This window comes from Mandrillus leucophaeus, unplaced genomic scaffold (assembly GCF_000951045.1).
Source record: "Mandrillus leucophaeus isolate KB7577 unplaced genomic scaffold, Mleu.le_1.0 Scaffold18, whole genome shotgun sequence".
NCBI lineage: Eukaryota > Metazoa > Chordata > Mammalia > Primates > Cercopithecidae > Mandrillus > Mandrillus leucophaeus.
In genome coordinates this window covers 1,871,528-1,897,060 of record NW_012101809.1, presented here as the reverse complement: position 1 = coordinate 1,897,060, position 25,533 = coordinate 1,871,528, and the positions used below count along the sequence as shown (strand labels likewise).

Here is a 25,533-nt window from a genome sequence, read left to right as displayed (position 1 = left end):
TGTGTGTGTGTGTGTGTGTGTGTGTGTGTGTGTGTAGGGCCTGAACTGAAGCTTTGTCCTCAGGTCACTGGCTGGAGGAGTCTCTTTGCCTTCATTTATTCAGGGGCCCTTCAGATCTTGACAAATCTGTCACTCTAAATTTGCGAGAGATTATGGTGCTCTCTCCCCGGCCCGCAGAGAGGTGATATATGATATCTGCTGCCCCTATTGATTGCCTGATCTGGTGGCAGAGGCCGGCGAAATGAACTTGAAATGAACATCATGCCTCAACTCATTGTGCGTATAATACACTACTTAATCCCACATTTTTCAGCCGCTATGGAATTCAATTGATCAATCATGTTCCACTGATAGTACTGTTTTAGGGGTTATTGCTGCTCCCTCCACTCACTGACCTTTTTATTTATTTATTTATTTATTTTTTGTATACTCAGGCCCTGGTGGTAAGACAGGTTACAGAGGCAGCAACGGAGGGGAAGGGGGAGGGAAGGGAGGCAAAGGCTAAGGAAGCCTGCTACTGGAAGAGGTGGCAGTGGGAGGCGGGGAAGCAGAGGAGAGGGAAGTGGGGAGGAGAAAGGAGGTGCTAGAGGAGAAGGAAAACAAAGTGGTGTGATGAAAGCATGCGGGGAACCCCCGCCCCGCAGAGAGGCTGGAGGAGGCTTGCGGGAACTCTTGTAGGAGAGGGAAGGCAGCAGTCATGATGAATGGCGAAGGAGCACAAAGAAACTTATGTGGAGCAGGGAGGTGAGCCGCAGGGCCAGGGAGAGGGCAGCGGCGTTACTGATGGGGGACAGCCAGCCAGTCCTCCAAATCCACCACACGTCCGTCCAGTAGGCTCTCCCGGCTCTTTCCAGAGGAGGGGGTGGCGTCCTTCCATCAGCTAGGGAAGGAAGGGAGGAATGAAGGCAAGGAGAGAAGGCAGGAAGGGAAGGAGGAAAGGGGGTTGGGAGAAGCCCTGGATCAGAAGGTCCAAGGAGGAGAAACTCAGGGAAGGAGGAAGCCCAAAGGCACGGAAGGGCAGAAAGCGGGAGGGGAAGAAAGGGAAGAAGCCTTCCGCGCCAGAAGCTGGAAGCCCGGCTGGGATGAGGACACTTACTGCAGGAACAAAACCAGCTGGCTCTGCTTTGGCTGAAGCCTGGGTGTCCTGCTACCTGGTGCCCAGGGCCTGGATGAGGGTGGCTTTCCAGGGGAAGGAGAGGAGGAGGAAAAGGAGAAGAGAGTAAAGGAGGAGGAGTCAAAAAGGAAAGAAGGAAGACAGCTGTCAGCGCTGACCACCTAGAGGGTTCTCCGGGGAAGATGGGGAGCGAGCTCAGCATGGGGCTTTCCAAGGGCAAAGTCTCAGATGGGACAGCAAGGAGGAAGAAAGAGACCCCTGTTAGGCCCAGCTGTTGAAGGGCTGTCTGGCAGAGCTGGGCTGAAACAGAGGTGGAAGCAGAAGCCAATCTTAATCTAGGTTTCTAGGACGTAAAAGCCGATCTTAATCTAGTAAGCAGGGAAGGAAAGCGCGTAAGTGATTACACAGCATCCATTTCAAAGAAGATCCCCTACCCAACAGCCCCTTTGCCCCCATGCCCAGCAGCCAGTCTAAGAGCACCTTGTGGCAGGGACTGTGACTAATGCATTTCTGCGGCTCCAGCATCAGGAATAGCCCCAAGTAGGTACTCAGACTCTCCTGGGTGGTATTCAAAGCCATACCTCTGGCAGAAGGTTTTGGGACTGGCCACCTGACTGGCCTGGCACCACAGGACACCCAGTCTCTCATCAGGCAAGCCCCACACATCCCTGGCTAGCAGATGTGCTATCCCCACTGCTTGTTAGCCTCTAACAGCATCAACTCTGACCCGCAGGCCTTTCCCACTCTCAGAAACACCATCCTGCCCATCTCTGGTGCCTCTACCAACGCACAGACAACACTGTGTTCCTGGTGAGCAGCAGAACTTAACCCTGGGGCTTCTGAGCTGCCATCCAAAGCAGGTGGCAGAGGCTGCTTGAGACTGGGGCCTGGAGAACGCATCTACATTTGAGCTCCCTGCACCAAGAGGGCTGGAGGCTGCTGGTCATGTGTCCTGCGGGTTCAGGAGCAATTCTGATTTCCAGTATTCTTCCCCATTCTCTGGTCACATTTTTAGACTGGGTCTGGAGGTGGCTGTGGATTTAATAAGACCAAACAGAGCAAGGAAGGGACCCTGTGCTAGTCAGTCTCCATAGAGGGAGGGTTCAGCCTCATTCTCCGTCTGCCCCCTGCCCAACTCCCATTCTGCAGCAGCTCACAAGTATCAAGAACTCATGACATGCCATTGCTGTTATTTACAGAGCTCATTCAATCCTTCCGACAACCCTGTGGGGGAAGTACTATGATACCCATTTTAAAGATAAGGAAGCTGAGGCAAAGAGAGGTTAAGTAGCTTGTCAAAGGCCCTGCAGCTAGTAAATGACAGCCAGATTTGAATCCGGGTCTGAGTACAGAGTGCCCTCGAAATCATTTCACTCTGCAGCCTGGGTGCCAAACACAGTGGGCCCAGTTGAAGGCCACTTGGCTCCATCCAGGGCACAGCCTCCCTTTCGGCATCCCTCATTCTCTGCCTGGCACCCTCCCCAAATGGAGGCTACAGCCTGTGGCACATGTGCTGGCTGAGTGCAGACTGTGCCCAGATGATTAGGGGATGTCTGGTCCAAATTCTTCATGTTACCATAACTAGCAGGGGTGGGCCGTGACTTTTCCAAGGTCACACAACTGGGGAATGGGACTCCCAGGACTGGGCCATTCCAGGTGCTCTGTCCACTATGGCATGAGTACTCTCAAGGGGGTGAGCTGCCACAGGTCTTTTTGGAACACGGATAGTATGTAAATAAATTAATTCAATTAAACAAACTGCTGAGTCAAAACTTTGACATAGATTATTCTTTCAAGGATAACAAAGCTCATATTGTCTTCTTCTCTGACTGTTTCATATTTGCTTAGCATTTAACAAAAGGTCTTCATAGATCTAGGGTGTTTGGTCTTCCCAACCACTCTCCAAGGTAAGTAGGGATTCTAATCCCTTTTTACTGGGGAGGAAACTGAGGCTCAGAGTATATAAGGTGCAGGGCAAGTGGCTGGCTCAAGGGGACATTTACTGGGGATCTTGGCACAGGGCAGGTGCCCCGACAGCTGTGGACTAAACGGACAGACAGAGTGGCTGCCTGCCCAGCCAGAGCCCAGAGTGTGGGGCTGCTGGCAGCAGGACCCGAGTCTCCAGGCAAACGAAGAGAACTCCAAAACCAAAGATCAACTTGACTGGAAGGAGAGCTGCTGGTGTGGTGACAGTGGTTACTTCTTGATCACAAGCAATTTTTATTTTCTTTTTATCTAAGTTTTTCCATATTGTCCAGGCTTTGTGCAATTAGTATGTGCTACTTCTAGAATCACTATTAAAAATGTCTTTACTCCTCAACCGAAAGATCTCATCTCCTCATTCATTCAGCCCTGCCACTCACTCCCCGTCTATTCCTGGGTGGCCCTGGAGCTGGGCCCTATCTCACACCTCTCACCCCAGGTCAGGGCCCTGGTACTGGTCAGTCATGAACGGAGTTGTCCAGTGGGGTCTCAGCAGCTTGGGGAGGGGGACACTCCCTGAACACTATCTTGGGAGCAGGGCTAGGGACAGAAGGGTCACTGCAAGGGACAAGAGACAGTTGGGGGTGGTGGTAATAGATAAAATGAAATAATGGGCCAGGCATGGTGGCTCACGCCTGTAATCTCAACACTTTGGGAAGCTGAGCCTGGAGGATTGCTTGTGTCCAGGAGTGTGAGACCAGCCTGGGCAACATAGCGAGACCTTATCTCTACAAAATATAAAAAATTAGCTGGGCATGGTTGCATGCACCTGTGGCTCAGCTACTCAGGAGGCTGAGGCAGGAGTATTGCTTAAGCCTGGGAGGTCAAGGTTGCAGTGAGCTAAGATAGTGCCACTGCATTCAGCCCGGACAACAGAGTGAGACCCTGTCTCCAAAAAAAAAAAAAAAAAAAAAAGAAAAGAAAGAAAATGAAAATGAAATGATGTCATTTCCTCTGTCAGAAAGCACCAAGGCTCATCAAAGTCTACAAAATCAGGATGGTATGAATGGGGTTGCCCATCAAATCCCAGGAAGCAAGATGAGGTATTTGAAAAGAATTTAAGTATAGCAAAGAATTACACTAACTTTGGCCACGTGCGGTGGCTCACGCCTGTCATCCCAGCACTTTGGGAGGCTTGAGGCGGGTGAATCACAAGGTCACGAATTCGAGACCAGCCTGGCCAACATGGTAAAACCCCATCTTTACTAAAAATACAAAAAGTTAGCTGGGTGTAGTGGCGGAGGCCTGTAATCCCATCTACTTGGGAGGCCTGAGGCAGGAGAATCGCTTGAACCCAGGAGGCGGAGGTTGCAGTGAGCTGAGATCGTGCCAGTCTGGGCGACAGAGTGAGACTCCGCCTCAAAACAAAACAAAACAAACAAACAAAAAAATTGCACTAACTTCAGTTTTCTAAGCTCAAATACAAACATCTATCTGTCTATGGAGAAAGTAATGATATTAGGGCTTTCACCTACACTCATCAATCTCTTCAAACTTTACAAGGTGCTTATTATTATTCTCACTTTCTAGAAAAGGAAATAGAGAGGCAAAATTATTTGTTCAACACCACAAAGGTAGGAAGCAGCAGAGCCTGGATGTGAACTCAGGGATGTCGGACTCCAAAGCTCTCTCCATTCTGCCACGTTTGCCTTCTCTGTCAAGGATCCATCATCACTTACCGAACACTTACTGTGTTCTGGGCAGGCTCAAGGTACTTTATGCACATTATCCACAGTCTTCACAGAACACTTGGAAAAGTGACACTGTTAGTTCAATTTTACAAACGAGAAAACAGGCTCAGGGAGAGTTCAAAATATGTGCAAGATTGCACAGCTGGCAAGAAGCAGTCTTAGGGAAACGGAGTCTTTATCTGCAGGCAGAAAATGACCTCAAAAAGTGATATGGGAAGAAAAGAGAAAAGTGTGGAGGCAGCGGGAACAGTGGGTGATGGGCCTCAGGCCTCAAGGGCTGGGGGAGCAGGGCCAGCTGTGCTGGGGATGGGGCTCTGCCCATTCTGATGGTGGCCTCTGCTCAGACGGTGCTCTCTCTGCGTAGCTACTCCACACATTACTTCCGCCTCTGAGGGGTTCACCCCCAGGCTGCCCCCCAGTCTTCTCAGCTGCCAGTTGTTGCAGTTTCAAACTCAATTGTTCTCCTCGGTAGTGAGGCAAATGGAGTCATTAATTACCTTCTATCGGCTGGGCTGAGTTCAGAACGCGATCAATATCCCCGCTTGTCATTCAGGGCAGCCCGCCTGTGCAGCCCCAGCCCCACCCCCACGGCGGCACAGCAGAACCAGGGAGATGGAAGTCCAACTGGGAACAGGGAGTGAGGTTTGGGAGCTGAGGAATGGGGTGGCTCCCCAGAGGTCAGGTGCTGTCCAGACTGGTAGAGGAGGGAGGATTGATGGATTAGGGGGGTGAGGGTTCACAAGGGAGAGTGGAGGAGGAAAGAAAAGAAAGGAGTGTTCCAGAATGAAGAGAGAGGTAAGTGAGATAGGAGATGGGAGGGAGGAAGAGAGGATGAGGGGGAAGTGGGATTCGGGCAGTGAGGGAGGAATAGATAGGAAAAAGGAGAGGGGAGGGAAGGGGCTCCAGAGGGCCAGGCTGGGAAGGAGCTATGGTGACACTGCTTGTCCAGGGAGAAGGATGATACGCCTCATTGCCTTCCATCTTTAAACTGGACATTCAGTGAGTCTGGCCTGGCCACAGTTCCCAAGCCAAGCTCAAGAGGTGGGCATAAAGTGGGCCAGGTGCAGTGGCTCACTCCTGTAACCCCAGCACTTTGGGAGGCCGAGGTGGGCAGTTTGCTTTAGCTCAGGAGGTCAAGACCAGCCTGGTCAACATGGTGAAACCCCGTCTCTACTAAAAATACAAAAATTAGCTGGATGTGGTAGCATGTGCCTGTGGTCTCAGCTACTTGGGAGGCTGAGATGGGAGGATCACTTGAGCCCCTGAGGTGGAGGCTGCAGTGAGCTGAGATCATGCCACTGCACTCCAGCCTGGGAGACAGAGTGAGACCGTGTCTTAAAAAAAAAAAAAAAAGAGGTGGACATGAAGAAGGCTTTGGAAATCTGGCCCAAACCTTGGCTCGGGACAAGACCAGGTTCTGCCCAGCCGTCTAGCCCTAGGAAACTACCTGCTGTACTTGACTAAGCCCAGCTTCTAAACACTCAGTGAGTTCATGAACAGGGAGAGGCTGGGGTAGCTGTGGGCCTGCCTGACCTCAGGCTTGCTGTGCACATTCACACCCACCAGCCTCTATGGACACTAATGGTACTGGTGACCCTAACACAATGCTGGACCAGAAGTAACATCTCCTGGGTTGAAATCCTAGTTTTGTTGCTCACTTGCTATAAATCTCCTGAGCTTTTCAGGATTGAGTTTCCTCAGACATATACAAGAGGGCTGTTAGCTCCTCCCTCACCATTAATTTCTCCTTTGTCTGCATTCCAACAGCCATCTATCCAAACCTTTATTGTAGAAATAGCACTAATAATAACTAAAACAGATCCAGTTTCTACTTGGATACCAGACACTATACTTAACACACATATACTGATTTAATCCTTATAATAACAGCAACTAACATTTATTAAGTGCTTAGTATATATCAGGCACTCCTCTGATAATCTTACATATATTAATTCATCACTTAATTTTCATGAGAACTTAAACATTATTGTTCCCATTTTGTAGATGCGGAAATGAAAGTGCAGAGATTAAGGAACTTTCCCAAGGTTACATGCCTCACGGATGACGGAGGAGTAAGAACTCAACCCTGGCAACATGCCTCCGAACCTGGGGAAACTGAGGGATAGAGAGACTAGGTAATTTACCCAGAACAACTCATGATAGCCAGTAAGTGGCAGAGCCAAATTTAGGATCTCTTCATATCATAGTTATTTTTTAATGTTTGTTTTCTCCTCTGAACTGTGAATTTTGAAGGCAGGGGTCCTATAGTTTTCAACTTTAAACTTCAAATAGAAAAGGTGATCACGAATGTTGACTGATTTATTGACAAGAATTCCAAAAGCAAAGACTGATCAGTTCTTAACTTGCTACGCTCAACATTTTACCTTTTAGAAGGAAAAAGAAGCAACAAAGGAGAATGCTACTCTGAATTCAGTGTCACTCACGTTCTACAGCTGGAAAATATCATGAAGGGAATTTAACTGGATTCCCTCTTAGGTATTTAAAATTAAGACAAAACCCAAAAGCCTGGCTCAGAGAGATTAGGTAGTTTTCCCATGTCACATAGCTAGTTGTCATAAGAATGGGAACTGAAGTTCCTAGCTCAGAGCCCTTTCCACTATTGCAGGCCACTTAATTCTGACCAAGAAAGAGAGACTGATGAAAGGGAAATAGTGGGGATGCAGGGAGAAAGCAAGCACATCTAGAGTTGACAGTAGCTCAGGAAGGGGGTGCTGGGCAGAATCTGAATTGAAGAAAGCAAAATGATCCATGCTGGGGGAAAGACATGCCGGGGATTCCATGGCAAGAGATTCTAAAAGAGACCATAATTCCACGAGGACGGGATGCTCTAAAAATGAAATTTTGCTTCTATAAGCTCATATAATCAACCTGACAGCATAAAGGGAGTGGGAGTGGGGGAGGGGGTGAAAAAAGAAGGACATTCAAGGAAAATCACTGTTGTTGCACATAGATAAGCTTTAAATTATGATGATCCCAGATTTTAAAAGGACTTGTATATTGAACAGCGGAAGATTATGCAGCCATTAAAAAATCGTGTTTTCAAAGAATATTTAATGATATGTGAAAATGGTCCTATGTAATGTTAGGTGAAAATAGCAAGACATGAAGCTTCTTATATGGTATTGTTCAATTTTTGATTAAAAAATTATATATACACAAAAAAGAAAGAGACTGGGAAAATCTACCAAATTCAACAGTGGTTGTCTCCTGGTGATGACATTGTGAGGGAATTTTTAAAAATTTACTATCTCTTCCAAGTATTTCCCAAAGAGCATGTATTCCACTTATGATCATAGAAGTCACTTTTTTTCCTCTTTTACAGGATGCATGACAGATGGAAGGGGGGGACCATAACCAAGGATGGATATGAGGGTGGCATGAGCCTGTCAGGAAGACAAAGGCTCAGAACAAGCTGAGACAACAAAAAAGGGCCTTGGATGCTATGTTTGGAGAAAGAAAGAAAAGAAAGGCAGGTTTTGGCTCAGTCCTAGGGAAGAGGATGTGATATTGAGAGAGAAGGCAGAACTTCTCAATCCTCAGCTTGCTTTTGTCTTCACCAAAGGAAAGCATCTTCAAACTGAGCCCAGTAGGAGGGCACTGGTGCCCTGGTCAGGGAGGGGCCAGGCAGGTAACCTCTGGCAATTCCAACGAACTTTCCCAGGTCCAGACAGGACCTAAAACTGCTGCTGATAATCCCTGAGATGTCGCAAAGAAAGGGTGAGGCAGTGACAAGCCCAATGCCATCCTGTCTGTTAGAAAAGGGGGGAGAAGTACACGTATGCAAATGACACTCAAAATCATAAATTCAGGATCAGGTTCTGGAAATCCTTTAAAAGAAATTATTATACAGTTAATTACAGCCAACAGAAAAGGAAATGGTGATACCCCAGAGCTTGCACGCACTCACAAAAATAAGTTGTGGCATATTTACTCGATATCAACGCTTAGATCAAATGCCTCCCTCATAAACACTTCCCTAGTTGCCCTGACTGGAAGCAACTGCTCCTTTGTTTTTTTCATTCATCATATGACTTCATGCCTTGATCATGGCATTCATCACATTCTGCTTATATAATGATGTGTCTGTCTACCTCCCTGCTAGAGTGTAAGTTTCTTGAGGTCAAAGACTGTGCCCTATTTACCTTTGTAAATCAGTCCTGCCATATGTTGTACATAGCAGGCACACAATTTGCTCATCAATGTAAGCTGGATTTTTAAAAATAATTTATTAATGAAATTCTGTGGAAGTAGTGAATGTTAACATTTGACAAAGAATCTCCTTCCTAGCATAATGGACAACGTGAAAACAAGTAAAATGATTGATGGCTGTTGGGCTCAGTAGTTCCCAAAGCATTCATTCACTTATAGCAGCTAGGAGGAGGTCTCCATCGGTGGGCCATGTGGCTTTCCTGTGTTTTCAAGGAAAATAACTCTTTTGAAAAAAACTAGTTGGATGATGATATAGAAGACATCCTTATGACCTTAATCGGGTAGAATTAAGAACCCAAACCAACAAGATGAAATTCAGCAGGGATAAATGGAATGCCCTATGTTTAGGTTAAAAAAAAATCAATTACACAAGTGCAGAATGGGGTAGACCTGGCTTGATAGCAATTGATGTGAAAAAGATCTCGAGGTTTTAGTTGACCACGAACTAAATATGAGCTTGAGTCTGACACGGCTGCTAAAAAATCGAATGTAATCTTAGGCTATATTATGGATGTAGAGTCTCCAGATGGGAGAGTGGCAAGGCTGTACTGTGCCTGGCATTGGCTAGACTGTCTCTGGAGTTCAGTGTTCATTTCTGAGGAACTTTAGCCTTCAATAATGAATTCTGAGATGGGTAACCAGGATGGTGAGGGAACCCCCTCAAGGGCAGGAACCGTATCATGTGAGAATCTGAAATCTACCCAGGACCTAGCCCAGCATTTGCCAAGAGCTCAGTAAATATGGTGGAGTGGATGAAAGGGAGGGAGGGAAGGAAAGGGAGGGTATCAAATGGAGAGCTTTACCGCCACCACCATTCTCTGTGGCAAATTCCATTACCTCTATTTTAAAGATGAGGAAACAGATTCAGAGATATTATGTAATCAGTCAAAGGTCCCAGAGCAAGTAGGGAGTGGAGATGGACCCACATCTGGACATTTGGATCCCACATGCTGTGCTCTTCCCTCAACCCGCATGACTCAGTGTAAAGTGGTGCTGCAAACAAACAATGGCCACTGTCCATCTCTGACATATGTCCAGGCAGAGCTGTGGCCTTTCAGGCAGAACTACTGGAGGGAAGAGTTCTATGGTGAGTGGCAGATAAGACAGGATGACCCTTAAGAACCTGACACTCTGCCTTGTCACCATCCAGCCCAGCCAAGGTCTCTCAATCTCAGCCACTCCCAGGCTCCCAGGCTCAAGCCCCATTTCCTGCTTGCCCTTCTAGTCCATTTACCCAGATTCCTACGGAACACACAGTCACGTGTCTGGGCATTTAACAAACAGCCAGTTGTCTGAGTGCAAAAGCCTTGCCTTCCCCAGCAGGCTGTAAGCTCCTGAGAGCCACATCCTGGTTCTCTGCTCCTCTCATACCTCCCAACACAGTGGGCACCTGGGCCCACATTGATACAAAGATCCCCAGAGATGCCAGAGAGGAAGGTGTCAGTTTCCTCACTACCCCACCGATTTACACACCAAAGCAGTCAAGGACTCTTAGCTCACTGAAAACTGTCCAAGGACAGGGGGATAATCTGAGGGGCCCCTTAGGGCCCTGGCATTTCCTAACCAACCTGTGGAGAAGAGGGAGATATGGAGGAAACCTAGAACCCCAGGGAAATGTACCAGCAAATTTACTTTCCTCACTTTCAATAACTTGGCTCCCCCGAAAAAAAGCCCCCAGGTTACCTGTGGAGAAGAAAAGCATGGCACCCACTGCCAAGTCACAGCCAGCCTGGATGTATGCGACCCATGTATGAAGAAGTGGAACGGGGGAGAGTGGGTACCGACAAGGAGGAGGGAGATGAAGGCCAGAGGCCCCAAGAAGGGAACACACAGGTTGTGGGAGAGGGAGGACAGAACCAGGGGAGAAAGGAGAGGGGAGAGCCTCCAGTGGATTTAGGGAATTCCCCAAGGAGATCAACTTTCCCACCTGGGAGCATTGGTGTGCAGTCCTGCTGGCCTGCTGCAGGGGCTGGGGGGGAAGGAGGACTCACTGAGTGTCTAGCTCCTGGGACCCTAGCCCTTCCTCAGCCTTCCCTGGGCTCTCAGGGAGGGGGTGGGGCCCTCTGCCTAGTGCTGTCCCCATTTGGCTCCAGCAGGGACCAGAACCAGTTAGAAATCTCTGGAGCCAAGAGGAAAGGGGGCTTTGTTAGCTCAAAGGACACAAGCAAGGCGAAAAATTACATACCAGGCCGCCCTAAGTATGCTTGTTTAGAGAAACTGCTTGCATTTATGAAGTCTTTGGTGCGGAAAGCAGGGTTGCAAATGACTGCATCAGAGCGACAGTAAAGGCCATTAATTTCCTGTTATGTTTTCCTGTGTTGGGGGCTTTATTAATTTAATTTTACACTGTCGAACAACAGCGAGAGCTGACACTGCCACACCGCCACGGCTAGGGTTTTCTTTTTGTGTGTGTAGCAAGGCTTTGCCTGACATGCAAATCAACGCTATTACCAGAACCAATAAAGATGTGTGGAGGGAAGAGGGGAGGGAGGGGAAGGGAGAGAGCAGGGGGGAGAAAGGACCAACGCCACCCTTGGCCAGTGTCTGCCTCCTGTGCCTAGCACCTCCTGGCTTCCCAAGGCGTCCTCCACAGTCAGCAATTTCTGAGCATCCTTTGCTATCCTTCTGCCCTCTTCTTCTCCCCATCCTCTGCTTCTGGATGGTTCTACCTCTGTCATCCTCCTCTGTCTCAGTTCCTGGCGGAACTTGCATAGAGACATGGAGTTCCCAGAAAGAAAAGGGAGATAGACTTGTCATTGTCTGACCCCAGCTGAGGTATGTCGCGGAAGCCACAGGGGCAAGCAACATGATGGTGCCAAGCCCACAGGCCAGAGCAAAGGCCTATGTTGCGGACTTCCTCTCCAGGCATTTTCTCTCCCACACTCCCTTTTCATCTAAAGTCATGGGTCCTGGCCCACTTACACATTATTAGTGCACACATGCATGAACCCACGTGCTTGTGCATGTGAGGAAGAGTCCAGAAGAACAGATACTCCAACACTCCAACTTGCTTTTAAGCCCCTCTGTGAGCTTTCATACTTTAACATTGTCAACCACTTATTTCCTTTGAATTACCAGGAAACAAATAAGGTCTCTATTTCTCCTTAAAAGACTCCAATAGCTATTTTCAGTAGCTGTAAGGCACCCACATAGTTCAGACCAAAATGCCAGAGAAAAATGGATCCCCAGCATCAGAAGAAAAAGCAAGTCCCTAGAGGTTCCTTTGTATAGCATTCTGGTCCCTTTTGCTGCCTAGGCCACATACCCACTGCCCAAGACCACCCACACTGTCCCTCACCCAGGCGGCTTCTGCAAGCTGGCTGCCCCAGGTGACCCACAGTGCCCTCAGCTCCCCATACCACCAGTCCACCCAGGTGCCCACACTGCCCAAGTGCCCATGCTGGGCACTCTGCCTAAAGAGATGGAGATGGCAGGTGAGGAGGGAAGAGAGGAGGAAAGAAAGGCTCCTGGAGTCACCCCTACCAAATCTACTGTCTGCATCCCTCCATCCCAGGCTTCCCAGGCTGCCCGGGCCGAGGGAGATGTGTGTGAGCCAGCGAGTGTGTGTGAGTGTGTCTGTGCATCTCCCCCTCTGTCACTGGCTTACTTGCTCTCCTGCTCGCACTTTCTGCTTCAGGAGCTGTTTGGCAGGCTCCGGGAGGCTGCTGGATGGAATCCAGCTCTCCCTAGGAGGAAAGCATAAACTTCATAAAGTGCATTTACTTTAATGCAGGTTCCTGGAGCTGCTCTCCTCTGACTTCTCTTCCCTCCCCTTGTCTGCTGTCTGGATCACATTCTACCCCTGCCCCTGTGTGTACCCCAACCTTACACACATGCACACACATACACAAGTACACACGTACACATGCACACACATGCTAGCCAGTCCTCCTGAAAAAGGTGAAGCCTGGGGCAGAAGGAGAAGGGCGAGGTGTAAAAGCTCTGGCTGCAGGATAAAGCCCCAGCCCCAGTCCTGGAAAGGCCCCCAGGAGATGCCCACACACTTGTCTCCACTAGTGATGAGCACAAAGGGTGCTTTGAAGCAGGCAGGCCGAGCCTCAGGGAGGGAGGGGATGCTGACATTTCACGGGGGCAGCCAAATTAGGAGCCACCTGGAGGATGGGCCACAGGGCTCCAAGAATGGGAGGGAGGGAAGGCCAGGCCTCCGTGCAGGTTGAGGTTTGTGAGGCCTCTCTTGTCTAGTGCTGTCAAGGTCAGCAAGTTCGGGTTCACTGAAGGGTCAGGATGGTTTGAATTACTGGCTCCACTGCAACTCGGCTCTGAGGCTCGTGATCTGTCTCACAGCCGCTGAGCCAGGCCCAGCCCTCCCCCAGCCCTCTATGCCTTTCCACCCCAATGGGGCAAAATGGAGAGGGTCCCAGAGAGCCCTAAGGCCACCATGGCTCTGAGGAAGGCAGAGCAGGAGGAGTCCTCTGGGCTCCGGGAGTGGGGGGCAGCAATGGTCAAGGAGGCTGCCAGGACCATTCTCCCTGGCCTACGTCCTTTCCGACCCTTTTTCCAGCTGCCTGCCCTTCTCAGCTGCCTGCTTGTCTGCAGAGGAAGAGGAACGCAGGGAGGCGAACTCAGGAGCAGCAGGGCCTCGGGATAGCCTTGGCGCCCATCTCTTCCTTCCTGCTTCCATAGCTTGTGCTTGGGGAAGAAGGGCAGAGCTGAGGCAGCGGATTTCCTGCTTGGTGCCCTTGCGGGGTGGGAAAGGAGAACAATGCCTGTCGGCAGGGCTGGAAGGTAGTTGCCAAGTGAAAGACTAGGAAGTTGAAGATGTATTCTGACAAGACGGGTGCTCATCCACGAGGGTGCAAACGTGGAGCTGGGCACGTTTTGGGTACCTGACAGCCTTTGCTGAGACAGTGGTATACCTGCACCCACCCACCCCAATTTCCAGTGGTGGATGGACACATACAGCCCCCTCCGGGGCAATTCTGTACATTCTCTCCTGGTAGGGTGGAACTGACCTCTCTATTCTGAATTTCTGGCACTCTGTGAACAAATATATACTCTTTTGTGCTAAATCTCAAAATACTTCCCCAAACAACCAGATGGAACTCTTCATCCACATAACAGCATTAACTAGTTGGGAAGCAAAGGTAGCTGGTGATTTGGCTGCTGGCTCTGATGTAAAGGCAAGGACTTACATGCAGATACATATACCTATGTCGATCCACACAGCCAGGGCTAAACCCCTGTACTTCCCCACAAAAACATACAAATCGCCTATGCACAGGGCTCAAGATAAAGGTCCTTCTAAAACATCGACAGAACCTACACCTACCTCTGGATAATGACATGGTCAATATTCAACAGGCTCACTGCCAACTCTACCCAGAGGTTGGCTAAAATATGTGATCCAACTAAGACAGAAAACCTGCCCCCTCAGGTATGAGCAGTTTAATTTCCTTGGTTACTAGGAAGATATAATCATAGCAATGAATGTGTGTTCATAAATGAGTTTTTTTCCCTGTGTTTTGGTGAGTGCTGACCTTTGAACCTCAGCTCTTTCTTGGACTGAGTGAACATTAGGCAGGTTTTGAGTTTGAGTTGGAAAATGAACATGGGTTGAGCCAATGCAGTTAAAGTCAGGCACTTCTCTAGACAGGCAGTTGCCATCATATAGATTTGGTTTCTGGACTGTCATAGGGCCTATCTTCTAGGGAGGGGAGAGTCTGTGATGTGCTAGATAGTACAGTGTGTGAAATCATGAAACCCCACCAATAATCCACAGAGCACCTCTCCTTAGAGAAGCACAAACTCAGGCTGGGCGCGGTTGCTCATACCTGTAATCCCAGCACTTTGGGAGGCCGAGGTGGGTGGATCACCTGAGGTCAGAAGTTCAAGACCACCCTGGCCAACATGGTGAAACCCTGTCTCTACTAAGAATACAAAAATTAGCCGGGTATGGTGGCGGGCGCCTGTAACTTCAGCTACTCAGGAGACTGAGACAGGAGAATCGTTTGAACTGGGAGGCAGAGGTTGCAGTAATCTGAGGTCGTGCCATTGCACTCCAGCCTGGGCAACAAGAGTGAAACTTCATCTCAAAAAAAAAGAGAGACAGAGAAGCACAAACTCTGCTCAGTTGCCCTCTGCCAACAAAAATGTCTTCTTACAGTGCTGAACTAGGGTCTGGGAGGAGAGCAAAAGCAGAGAGAGGCCCTGCAATTCCCTACCCAGGATGTAAGCTCACTTTAGAAATCTGGGAGCACACTCCTTCTCCCTTGTCTTCTCTAGGAAAAGAGTCGGATGGCTGGGTGTGCATGTGTGTGTGTCTGTGTGCGTGTATGTGTGTCGGTGTGTGTGTGTGCAAGAATTAGGTGGTAAACAGACATAATTGTGCCCAAGTGCTGGGTTTTTGTTTACCCAATATGGTGCAACCTCGCCACATCTTCTGGGCCCTCCTCAGCCTCTCTCCAAGCTCCTTCAGGCTGAATCTCATCCCACTAAAATAAGTGTGTACTCAGCAAAACTTCCCCAAACTCTTCCTACGCAGGGAGCACTCAGATCCCTCTCTAGTTCTGCCAGGCCCTGCATCTGGACCAAAATGCCACTGAGAGAGTCAGGCTCTGGCTCCTGCCTCTGCCCCTAGCCATACCCAGTCCTCGCAGTTCAGAGCAAGCCTACCAAGGAGCGCTCACCCACCGACTTCCCCCATCAGCCTCGGTCAACACAGCAGGCTGCACCCGAGTGCCCAGGGCCTGGGAAGCAGGGCAGTGGCAGCCTCTGGTCTTCCTTGGGGTCCTCCTTGCCTGCCTTTTCTGACCCCAGCCCTCCTCCCGCTGCCCCTCCAGAGGGAGAGTGGGGAAGAGAGCTTGGTGACCAGGGCATGCCTGGTTTACATTAATGAGATACACCGAGTGTAATCCAGCCATGGAGGCAGTCTACAAAAGGAGGCGATCGCGGGCGGCCAGGAGCAGAGCTGCTCAGGTAATTGGTTTATCTATCTGGAAGCAGGGGGAGCAATCTCAGCACAGACAGACTAGCAGTAAAGTCTCTTCCTTAAGGCTATTTCCTTTGTCTTTTCAATTGCTTGCACATCCATGTGAGAGAGGGAGAGAGTGTTAAAGAGAGAGGGAGAGGGAGAAATGTTAATTTGTGAATTAATGGCTTTTCTCAGCGGAATTGTAAATTCAAATGTCACCTCACACGGTGACACCACGGCTGGTCTGCTGAAGAAGCAATGATAAGATCCCCCACCTCCCTCGGTGCCCCTCCCTCCCCAAAGATAGCTGTGGAGTGGAACATGCTACTTTTAATTTGCAATAACAACACAACAGAGGTATGCAGTAATGACTGCCTTCTTCCACCCTCCTGGCTTCCTTCCCCCATAGTCCAGTGGCTCCCCCATTTCCTCTCTCCCCACACCCTTCTCAAACAACACCTCACTTTGCCCTGGGTGCCCCCCACCCCACCCCAGCCAGCGCCCGATCACATGGGGGGTGCATTTGGAATTGACAACGCTGCAACCCTCTCTTCTCCTTCAATAATCAGGGAATTAATGACCCTGAAGTTAAAGTGAGGCTGATACCGAGGCCCTGCCCAGCGTTGGGAAAAAGCCTTCATTGTTTTCAAGCAGGAGGCGGGCAGCAGTGAGGGAGATTCATGGATGGAGATTGAATATGCAATTTTCTTTCACCTTGCCAAGAGCTGCCCCTGGGCTGTGCCTGGCCTAAATTTTTCCTTTTACCATCTCTGCCTTATCCGGCCCTCCCACCTCCCTTCCATTCTTTCCAGAAAATTACCTTCAAAATTGATTTCCACTTTTACAAACAAATATAATGGGAACACAGGAAAAAACTTGGGCCGTGATGAATTAGGGCTGTCAGGTGCTTCCAGGTCTCCTTTGCTTTTGTTTTACTACCCGATCTGCTCTTTGTTTTTCCAAGGGCTGGAAAAAGTGCCCCCCATCCACTGAGTGCCTGACCCTCCAGGCCACCGGGGCCTCAGCCCCCAAACCCCATCAGTGGCCCATGGCAGAAGTAATCCAGGCCCTGAGACTCTATTAGCCTCCTGGTCTCCCAGTGGAAGCCTGAGCCAACTCCTCCTTTTCCACACTCTGGCCCTCAGGAACCCACTCTCTGAATGTTCTCTAACCGCCACCCCCAAGCTATTTCCCTTGACCCCCACACCATGTTCCCTCTGGCCCTCATACCTCTTAAAGTCCAGACCAGATGCAAACCTCCACCTCCTCTAATGTGGGCAGGATCAGTGTATACCTCGACTAGAGCAAATGAGAGACAGACAAACACTGAGAGATCCCAAAAGACAGGAAGGCAGAAGATTGGGGGCAGGACCCCAAGATCGGGAGACCAGATTCCCCTTCTAAGGGTTACAAGGGTTCTGAGCTGCAGTTCCCACACAGCCTGGCTGTAAGGGCCTCAGTCTCCCTAGACTTGGGCCCTAGGCCGCCCCTGGAGGCAGGCTCAGGACAGCACCTCCATTTATCAGCAGAAGGTAGGGTGATGCCTGTGCCCAGGACCATGGACGCCCAACACACTCAGGCCTGGCTTAGAGCTCTCCCTGATCACACGGTCACACCTGGCACTCTCTTCAAGCATGCACACTACCCAGGTAACCGCATACCTTCCCAGTGCATGACATTCCCATCCCCTTACGCCCAAAGATCTCAGAGTGGTAGAACACAGGCATACTCACACTGGCATAAACTGTGTAAAAAATTACATTTGGATTTATAAAACAAACATACATTTTCCAAGGTAAATAAATAAACTTGCATGTGGGAGCAGAAATGTACACAGATGAATAGAGGGAGAGATGCCCACATGTTAGAAAAAGAAGGGGATCTTATATTTATTTATTTATACACACCTAAAATGCCTATGGAGGCGGAAAGATGACATGTGGCCCAAGTGGGTAACCACAGAGTAAATGAACAGATCAAATGGACAAAGGTTCTCCCAGTCCCAGGTGTGAGGACGACGCCTTTCCTCCACTGCACTGGTCCCATCCAGGTTAGCTAATCCCAGCATCCACTAAAGACTGCCCTAGTTACAAGGAGCTGCACCAAGGTTAGGGCACCTGTGCCTAGATAAATTTCTTTCTAACACAACTTCATTTCCTCATGAAACATAAACCTGCCAATTAGGCTTTCTTTCCCAGGTACACAAGGATGCATCTTCCAAGATGAAGTCAGCTCAACACTAAATTCATGACCTCATGGAATCCTCTCCATAGTCCCCAAGAAGGAAGTGCCATTACCATCTCCATTTTACGGAGGAGAAGATTGAGCTGATGAAGGTTAGGTGACTTACCCAACTAGTGAGAGGCAACAGGATTCAGACCCCGCTATGCTCACTCCAGAGGCCACATTCGTTCCCACTGAGCCCCACTGCCCATCCATGCCCTGCTCTAGGGATGGCATGCTCACTCCTACTCTGTGCCTTCCTTCCTGGTGGGAGTTTCTGCAGCCTTCTGTTGCCTCAAGCCAGGCTCCCAGACAAGGGCAGGTCTTCTCATTTCCATGGCTTAATCCCTTCATTTGCTCCAAGTCTAACCTGAGCAACACTCTTGGGGACCTCTAGGATGGTAGCTAACTAAGGAAATAAACTGCTTCTTCCAGTTATAGCTTCATCCAAAGCAGAAGGGAGCTATTAAAGGCAGTGACAGGACTCGGCCATTTGCAGCCATGCAGCCTGCCCTGCCTGCAAACGCACAACTGCATCAGCTTGGCACCACTCAACGGCACAATTCATTGTACACCTAATTAATAGAATGCAGTATCATGACCCCCTGCAATCTCACACCTCAAAGGATGATCCCAACACACCTCCCTCACACAGACCAGCAGACTCTCACCATATGACTTCATTTGGATTCTTGGACAAGTTATGTAACTGCCCTGTGCTTCAACACCACCACCGATGAACAGCAACGTTTTGGGCCCCAGCCGAAAGCAACTGGGTGAAGGCGAAGGACTTTCAGTTTTCAGCCTGATTGCAGATAGGGAAATACAAGAATCTCTCTCCTCCAGCCACATAAACCAGCTCACACAGTGTTCAGGGAATTGGCTTTCCTTCGAAGGGCCCAGGGAATCCAGCACTAACATGCTTACCCATAATTACAGCTAAGAAGAAGTGAGGATTTTTGCATGATATGAACGGGGATTCTACCTTCTCAGACTGATGGACAGCCTGTCTTCTGGGTGCTTCAGAATATAACTTCCTCATCCATCTGGCCTGTCTACCTATCTCATTCTGGGAGCTCCTGGGCTCTTGGGATGAGGATCAAAGCCTCTTGACCAGCACAATTCTCAAAGGAAAGTCAGGGGGTGTTTTCCATACTCTCAAAGGCCAAGGCATGGGAAGGGGTCTCAAACAGGCTCACAGTCACTGCCAGTTTTTCCCCAGAGTCACAGCTGATCAGTCATTTCCTAATATCCCCAGGGAAATGATGGCTGCAGATACTAATAACACTGTCCATATTCTGAGTGCCAATGCCAATAATGTTCTGGGCATTATCACTGTGAGCACCAATAACTACTGCTGAGATTGTCTCCAATAACGCCAGCACGCACTGCAGTGATTGTCCTCACTAATGCCCATCACCGTGACATTGTTAGAGCTGAAGAATAGGCTGAACTGTACCCAGAGCAAAAGAGGAGCAGCTTCCTGGAGGACAAAGAGGTTCACAGCTTGCCCTCAGGGTAAGACACTCCTAGGAAGATGCCACAGTGCTTGAGGCCAAAGGAGGGCCAGTCTGGCAGGGTCTTTAAGGGTCCTCCTGGAGGGAGATGAGCCCCTCCATTCCCTCTAGGGTCTAGCCCTTTGATGTGCATCCTCAGTCCCATCCCAACACCCCTCAGTTCCCCATCAGTGTTCTCTTTTGCTGCAGTCCTGGCCCAGTCACTGAAGGACACACCTGGGTGTCTGCAGCCCATGCCCGAGGCTGCCTTCTGTGACTGGCCTGCCAGCTGCTTTGCTACCTTGGCCTGACTGCAGAGTTGGGCTACATCATCTTGACACATAATTATCTCCCCTATTCTTAATCATCTGAGCTGCTCCCTAATGCAAACTGGGCCTGGCTGCTTAGAAGCAACCAGAGTGGGGGAAACGGGAGGAGGGGCTGCCACAGCTTTACCTTTGCTCTCTCCTCTCCCTTCCCACCGGGGGCTGGTGGATCAGGATTGGAGGGGGACGTCAGGGAGAACTGGTCTCCCTCATAGGCCTGGCCTCCACCAGGGAAAATACAACTCCATTTGGCCTGGGGTTGGTTAAGAGGAGTTGGTAAGAGGAGGAGAAGTGTCTCTCAAAAAAAAAGTGCAGCCTCTGATATTTCTTGACACCTGGATAGGCTCAGCAGGTAAATGTTTCAGAGGAAACTTGGGGGCCCCATAATCTCTTGCTTTGAAGACTTCCACTGCTTCGTGCAACATGGCCCTGGTGCATCACTGTCACACTGCTGGAGCATGAGCTTCCCAAACCCAGCCCTGCTCCTGTCCCTTCCTGCTCAGACTACTCCTGCCTTCAGAAAAAAAAAAAAAAAAAAGGCCCAAACTCCTTCTATGGTCTAGACCTGGCCTCCTATCCTGTAGCCTTAACCTGTCTCCTCAGCCTTACTGTCCACCACATCTCTTTGTGCCTTCTATCCCTGCCAAAGCTGCCCTGCAGCGGTTGGTCAAAGGGCCTTCTGGTCACAAGGCTCAGTCTATCAGATAGAATTTCAGGTTACCATTGTCTCTGAACATTCTCCTCTTCATCCCTCAGGCCCCTCTTCAAAGAGCAGCCCTTCCTGGCCATGTACTCCCTCCCCAGCCCAGTTCCTGTGGCCCGCCATCTAGACCTCCATCGCAACAGGGTATCTGATGGGCCTATCTGCTCTTTGGGCTCACATGTTTAACATGCCCCACTAGAATGTAAGCTCCTTAAGGACAAGAATCATATCTTGTTCTGCTTTGGGATCCTATAGTACCAAGCCTTTCTTGAAACTGATGTCCAGGAAAGGTTCACTGAACTGAACTGATTAGAAACAATGAAAGCGATCAACCGCTCAGGAGAGCACCCTGTTCTGGGCCAGCCAGGTGCAGCCCTGGGTGACCACAGCCTCATGCCAGTGCCTCCATATCCCCCGCCTTTCTTGCCCCACAGGAGCCCATGCAGAGGGCATACTTGGCCACAAGGTTGGCATACTTGGCCACAGCCTCAGACTGAAAAGGGAGATTACAGAGGGGCATCTGTGGCCTCCCATGGGCCGCTGGGCCTCTCACCCCCTAAAAAACCCAGGGGCTGCTGGTTAAGGGAGAGACCTTTAGGGTTTGAGGCAGATTCTACCAAAGAACTCGGGGTGCCAAGGAGCTTGGCCAAGGCCTGAGCATGGGGAGCCTCAGGGAGAATTGGGACTTAGGGCCTTTCCCACAACCTCCCCCTGCCCATCAGAGGCTGCCGCCAAAACAACCACAATGAAATTTAGTGAATGGCAAAGGCCGTGGCAGCCAAATCGGTTTGGATATTTTGGAAGAAGGAGAAATAGAGCCAGACAAGCTGTTTCCCTGTGAAACAAGGCCATTAGGGCTTCTGGAAGGAGGCCAGCGCCAGGTCATCACTGTCTTGCCAGGCCTAGGCCTCCCCTCCACGCTGTCCCTTCCACTGGGGGCCAGGCTTCTCCCACTCTCTTCCCTCAGCCTAGGCCGGGGGATCTTGGACTGTGGGCCCAGGCAAGCTCAGCGTTGTCCCTTTTCTCTGCTCCTCACTCCATTAGGCTTCCCCTACCGAGGGTTTGTCTATGTGTGGAATGACCAGATAATTTATTGTCCAAACAGGACATTTCTAAGAGAAAAGGGAGATGCTGAGATGCTGACTGGCCAAGACGCAGAGACAACAGGCATAAATTGGGACTGTCCTGGGCTAACGGAATAGATGGTCACCCCTTTACGCTCATTGTCTGAGGATTCTGTCTCTTTCCTGGGAGATGTCTTTAAAATCCTCTGAAGGCCAGGAGGTTACCACTTCTCCAGAGGGAACCATGAGAAAATGGGGGCAGAAAGCAGGCCGGAGACACTGGTGTCTCTGTTGGTCTGGGTCTGCCAGCTCTGTGCCCCAGCTTCACGCATCAGAAGAGAACCAGATGGTAACCAAGAGACCCCCAATGTCATGACATTTGAAAAACACTTTGTCCCAGGCTCATCCCCACCACTCTCCCCCTTATGTCTTTTCTTCTCTCCTCTTCCTCTTCCTTCCCCATTCCCTTTGACACCCTTCCTAACAGCTTGGCTGCACCTTGAGGCATTCCAGGGAGGTGAGGGAGAGGGCCAGGGGATTTGGAGTGGCATCTCTACTCATGGAGAAGAAGAGGAGAGAGGGGTCCCATGTTCAGCTCCCTGTGAGGTTTGAACCGGGGATGGTGTGCATGTGTTAAAGAGAAAGGACACCAGGGTTGGCTGCACATGACATCACTCCCTCACCTCCGGACAGATTGGGATCATGTAAGGACAAGGTAGGTTGGCCTTTCATCCTCAGGTCAGAGACCAGGTGTTCCCCCAACTCCAAAACCTTCCCAAGGTAAACAGTTCCTGCTTCTCCTCCTGGCATCCCACAGGGATCAACAGGGTGAGCCCTAGTGGCAGGTGAGGCAGCCTGGGCTGCTGAGCAGATGGTGAAGCTGATGGCCTCACCAGCAGCCACCCTCCCTCTCTCCAGGAGCCAGCAGGGCAGTTGGGGGACCTGGGCTTTGCTACTAAAATTGATCTTACAGCAGAGCAGCTGCAAGGCCGGGCCGAAACCGGAGCTTGGAGTCCAAGGACAAAGCATGCGAAGGGGAAGCCACACCTCTTCCCTCCTCCCTACCTTCATCACGTTTCCTCTTCTCACCATTGGAGCGAGGAATCCCCAGGATCCCATTGATGGAGTAGGATCCCACTGGGTCATTGGAGGCGCTGGAAACAGGAGGGGAGGCCGTGCTGGGAACTGGATGAAAAGAAGGAGGAAATGGCATCAGGATAGCAGTTGTGATCGTAGGCCAAAGCCCCAAGGCTCGGGGGCAGAGAGAAGCAGAGGACATAAGGAGGGATAAGGAGCCCACATTCCTCTTGTTCCTCTACTTCCTCTGGGGTCTATTTAAGAGGGGATTGCATTGCCACGTACAGGCTATTATTCACTTCTGTCCAGCCCTGAGGTAAGTGGTGCCCAGTCAACCCCAGGCCTTCTCTGCAGACCTGTGGATTTCACTGGGGTTCTCAAACTCACTATCCTAAAGACGGATGAAGTACAGGCCCAGGAAACACCAAAGCTGTCTCCATCTAGGCAGCACCTCCATGGTCCTCTAGAGAGCACAGCTCTTTGGATACCCCCTTGCACAGCTCATCCAGTCCCTGGAGTTGGGCAAACCCTTCTAATGAAGACCCAGCTCATTGTTCTCAGTCTCCTGGGCTGAGTCTTTACCAATCCTGATTTAAAGTCTGTGGCTTTCTAAGATCTGTCTCTGATTCTCTAGGGGACACAAGACTGGTCCTGATGTTCCCCAGGAGTGTGCAATTCTCTTTCTCAGCTGCTTTTGGTCTTGAAATCACTTGAGAAACTCCTAATTTCCCCCTTAGGGCACAGATTAGTGAACCCATTCACTCCATGGTGATCAACTCAGGTACAGCCTGGCCCAACCCTCCCTCCCAGCACACACTGTAACACTGGCCTAGTAAACAACAGCTCCTGCCAACTCCTGGAGGGCTGGAACTAGCCATTTCTATTACCTGCTGGTCAAGAAAGAAGGGGACAACTGCCAAGAGGAGCAGCAGGAAAAATGTAACCACATCCCAGCCCCTCAAACCCCAGGCCTCATCTATGGCTACAGTAGCACCAAGTTTCTCCTTGGGCCAGAGGGAAGCTAGTCTATGTGCGCTGGGGACAGAGGAGGAGTGTTAGCAGGTGTTCTAGTAGGCCTGGGTCACGTCTCCGAGAGGCCCTAAGCATGGCTCAAAGAATCAGGAGGATGGAGAGAGGAAGAGAGATACAGAGTGGGTGAGACAGAGGTTGAGCAATCAAGAGAGAAAGGCCAAGAGGAAAGAGGCCATGAGGAAGGAGGGAGACAGAACAGAGCCAGAGCTACACCTAAGAGAGAAGACAGGGAAGGGCAGAAGGAGAAAAGAAGAGGAGGCAAGGGGAGAAGACAGAAGGACAATGTTAAGAACAAGATGGAATGTTAAACAAAGATGGAATAAGAAAGTTGATATGAAAGAAAGAGGGCACAGGTAGGGAGACAGAATCAGATAAAAATAAAAGATTATAGAGAAGGAGGGAGAGGGAAGCAGGAGGAGGAGAAGAAGAAGAAGAAGAAATGCTAGAAGGAAAACAGTTAGAGAGAGGAGAGGAGGGGAGAGGATAGGGACTGCCTAAGGCAGGGAAGAGGGAGGTGACAAAGGTGGGAGGCAAAGAACAATCCTAGTAAACCAGTATCTCTCAGGGAGACCCTATGTGGACAGGAGTTCAGGCGAGAGGAGTTGGCAAATAAGATGGGCCCTGGACCTCAACCGGGCAGGCAGTTCCCAGGGATGGAGCTGCATTTCCTGCCTTTCTCTAGGTGGGATCTGGCTTCCTCCCCTTCCCTGAGCCCTCTTACCAATGGTGTGGCCAGGGGCGGTCACTCCTGTCCCAGCCCCATCCGGCGTTGGGTGGAAAGGCTGCTGAACTTTGGTCCGGATGATTCTGCAACAGCGTCACAACAGCATCACACATCATATGCCCACTCCTACCCCGGCCAATTCCAGCCCAGCCCTGCAAAGGGGCTCTCTCCCAAGTTCCTCAGCGATTTCCTCATCCATCTGCTCCCTGCGTCCCTGCCCTCACTGACTGCTGCAAGGCACAGGGTTTTCCTTCTGTTGGCTCTGCAGATCCAACCTAATGTAGCTCTGGGTGAATGCAGCCTGCCTTATGTCCTGCTATGTGCATCACCCAAATTATTGTTTGATTTTTGGTAGCAAGGATCAGGGCAGCAGACCCAGTGAGCACAGCATTCTTTCTCTTTCTGCAGGGTGAGGACTGCCCTGGTGGCTTGTTGTCCATCTTTCTCTCCTCAACCACACACGCATCTCCTCCTGGTACCAGGACCTCCTGGGATTTGAGATCATTTTGGAGCTGGCTTTCCTACTTGGGGCTGTATCACAGTCCTTCAGAGTTGAGAGGATGAGATGTCCCCATATCCTGAAAGAATGAGAAGTAGCCAGGGAGGGGCTGGGTCACAGGTGACCCTTTGGTCCCCAGGACTCCAACACAGCACACAATCCCCTTGCCAGATGTCAGGTCCTGAACAACCTCCTCTTGAGCCCACTTACTGCCCTCAAACAAGTCAGAGCCTTGTTCCCATATGGCTGGCTGGTTTGCTGGCCTCCTTTTCTGAGGTTCTTACTTGGATTGCGGCTTCTTCGCCAGCCTGATTGAAAGGTCTGGTGCCCTCCCTGTACATCTTGGGGAGAAGGGGCCAAATCAAACATTCCAGGAGCCTGCTTTTCAGGGATCTGAAAAACCCAGGGCTCAGTGATGCCAAAGACCAGTCCCAGGG

The 25,533-nt window shown here is 50.2% G+C and overlaps 1 protein-coding gene across 1 annotated transcript in view; it reads right to left on the bottom strand.

The window, feature by feature from the left end:
- PAX2 (paired box 2) overlaps positions 1-25,533 on the bottom strand; it is an 80,606-nt gene that overhangs the window by 25,384 nt on the left and 29,689 nt on the right. The window contains exons 3-4 of the mRNA XM_011977405.1: positions 24,595-24,680; positions 22,854-22,949 (exon numbers count right to left, since the gene is read on the bottom strand). Coding sequence (XP_011832795.1) covers positions 22,854-22,949; positions 24,595-24,680 — 182 coding nt within the window. The remainder of the gene's footprint in view (positions 1-22,853; positions 22,950-24,594; positions 24,681-25,533) is intronic.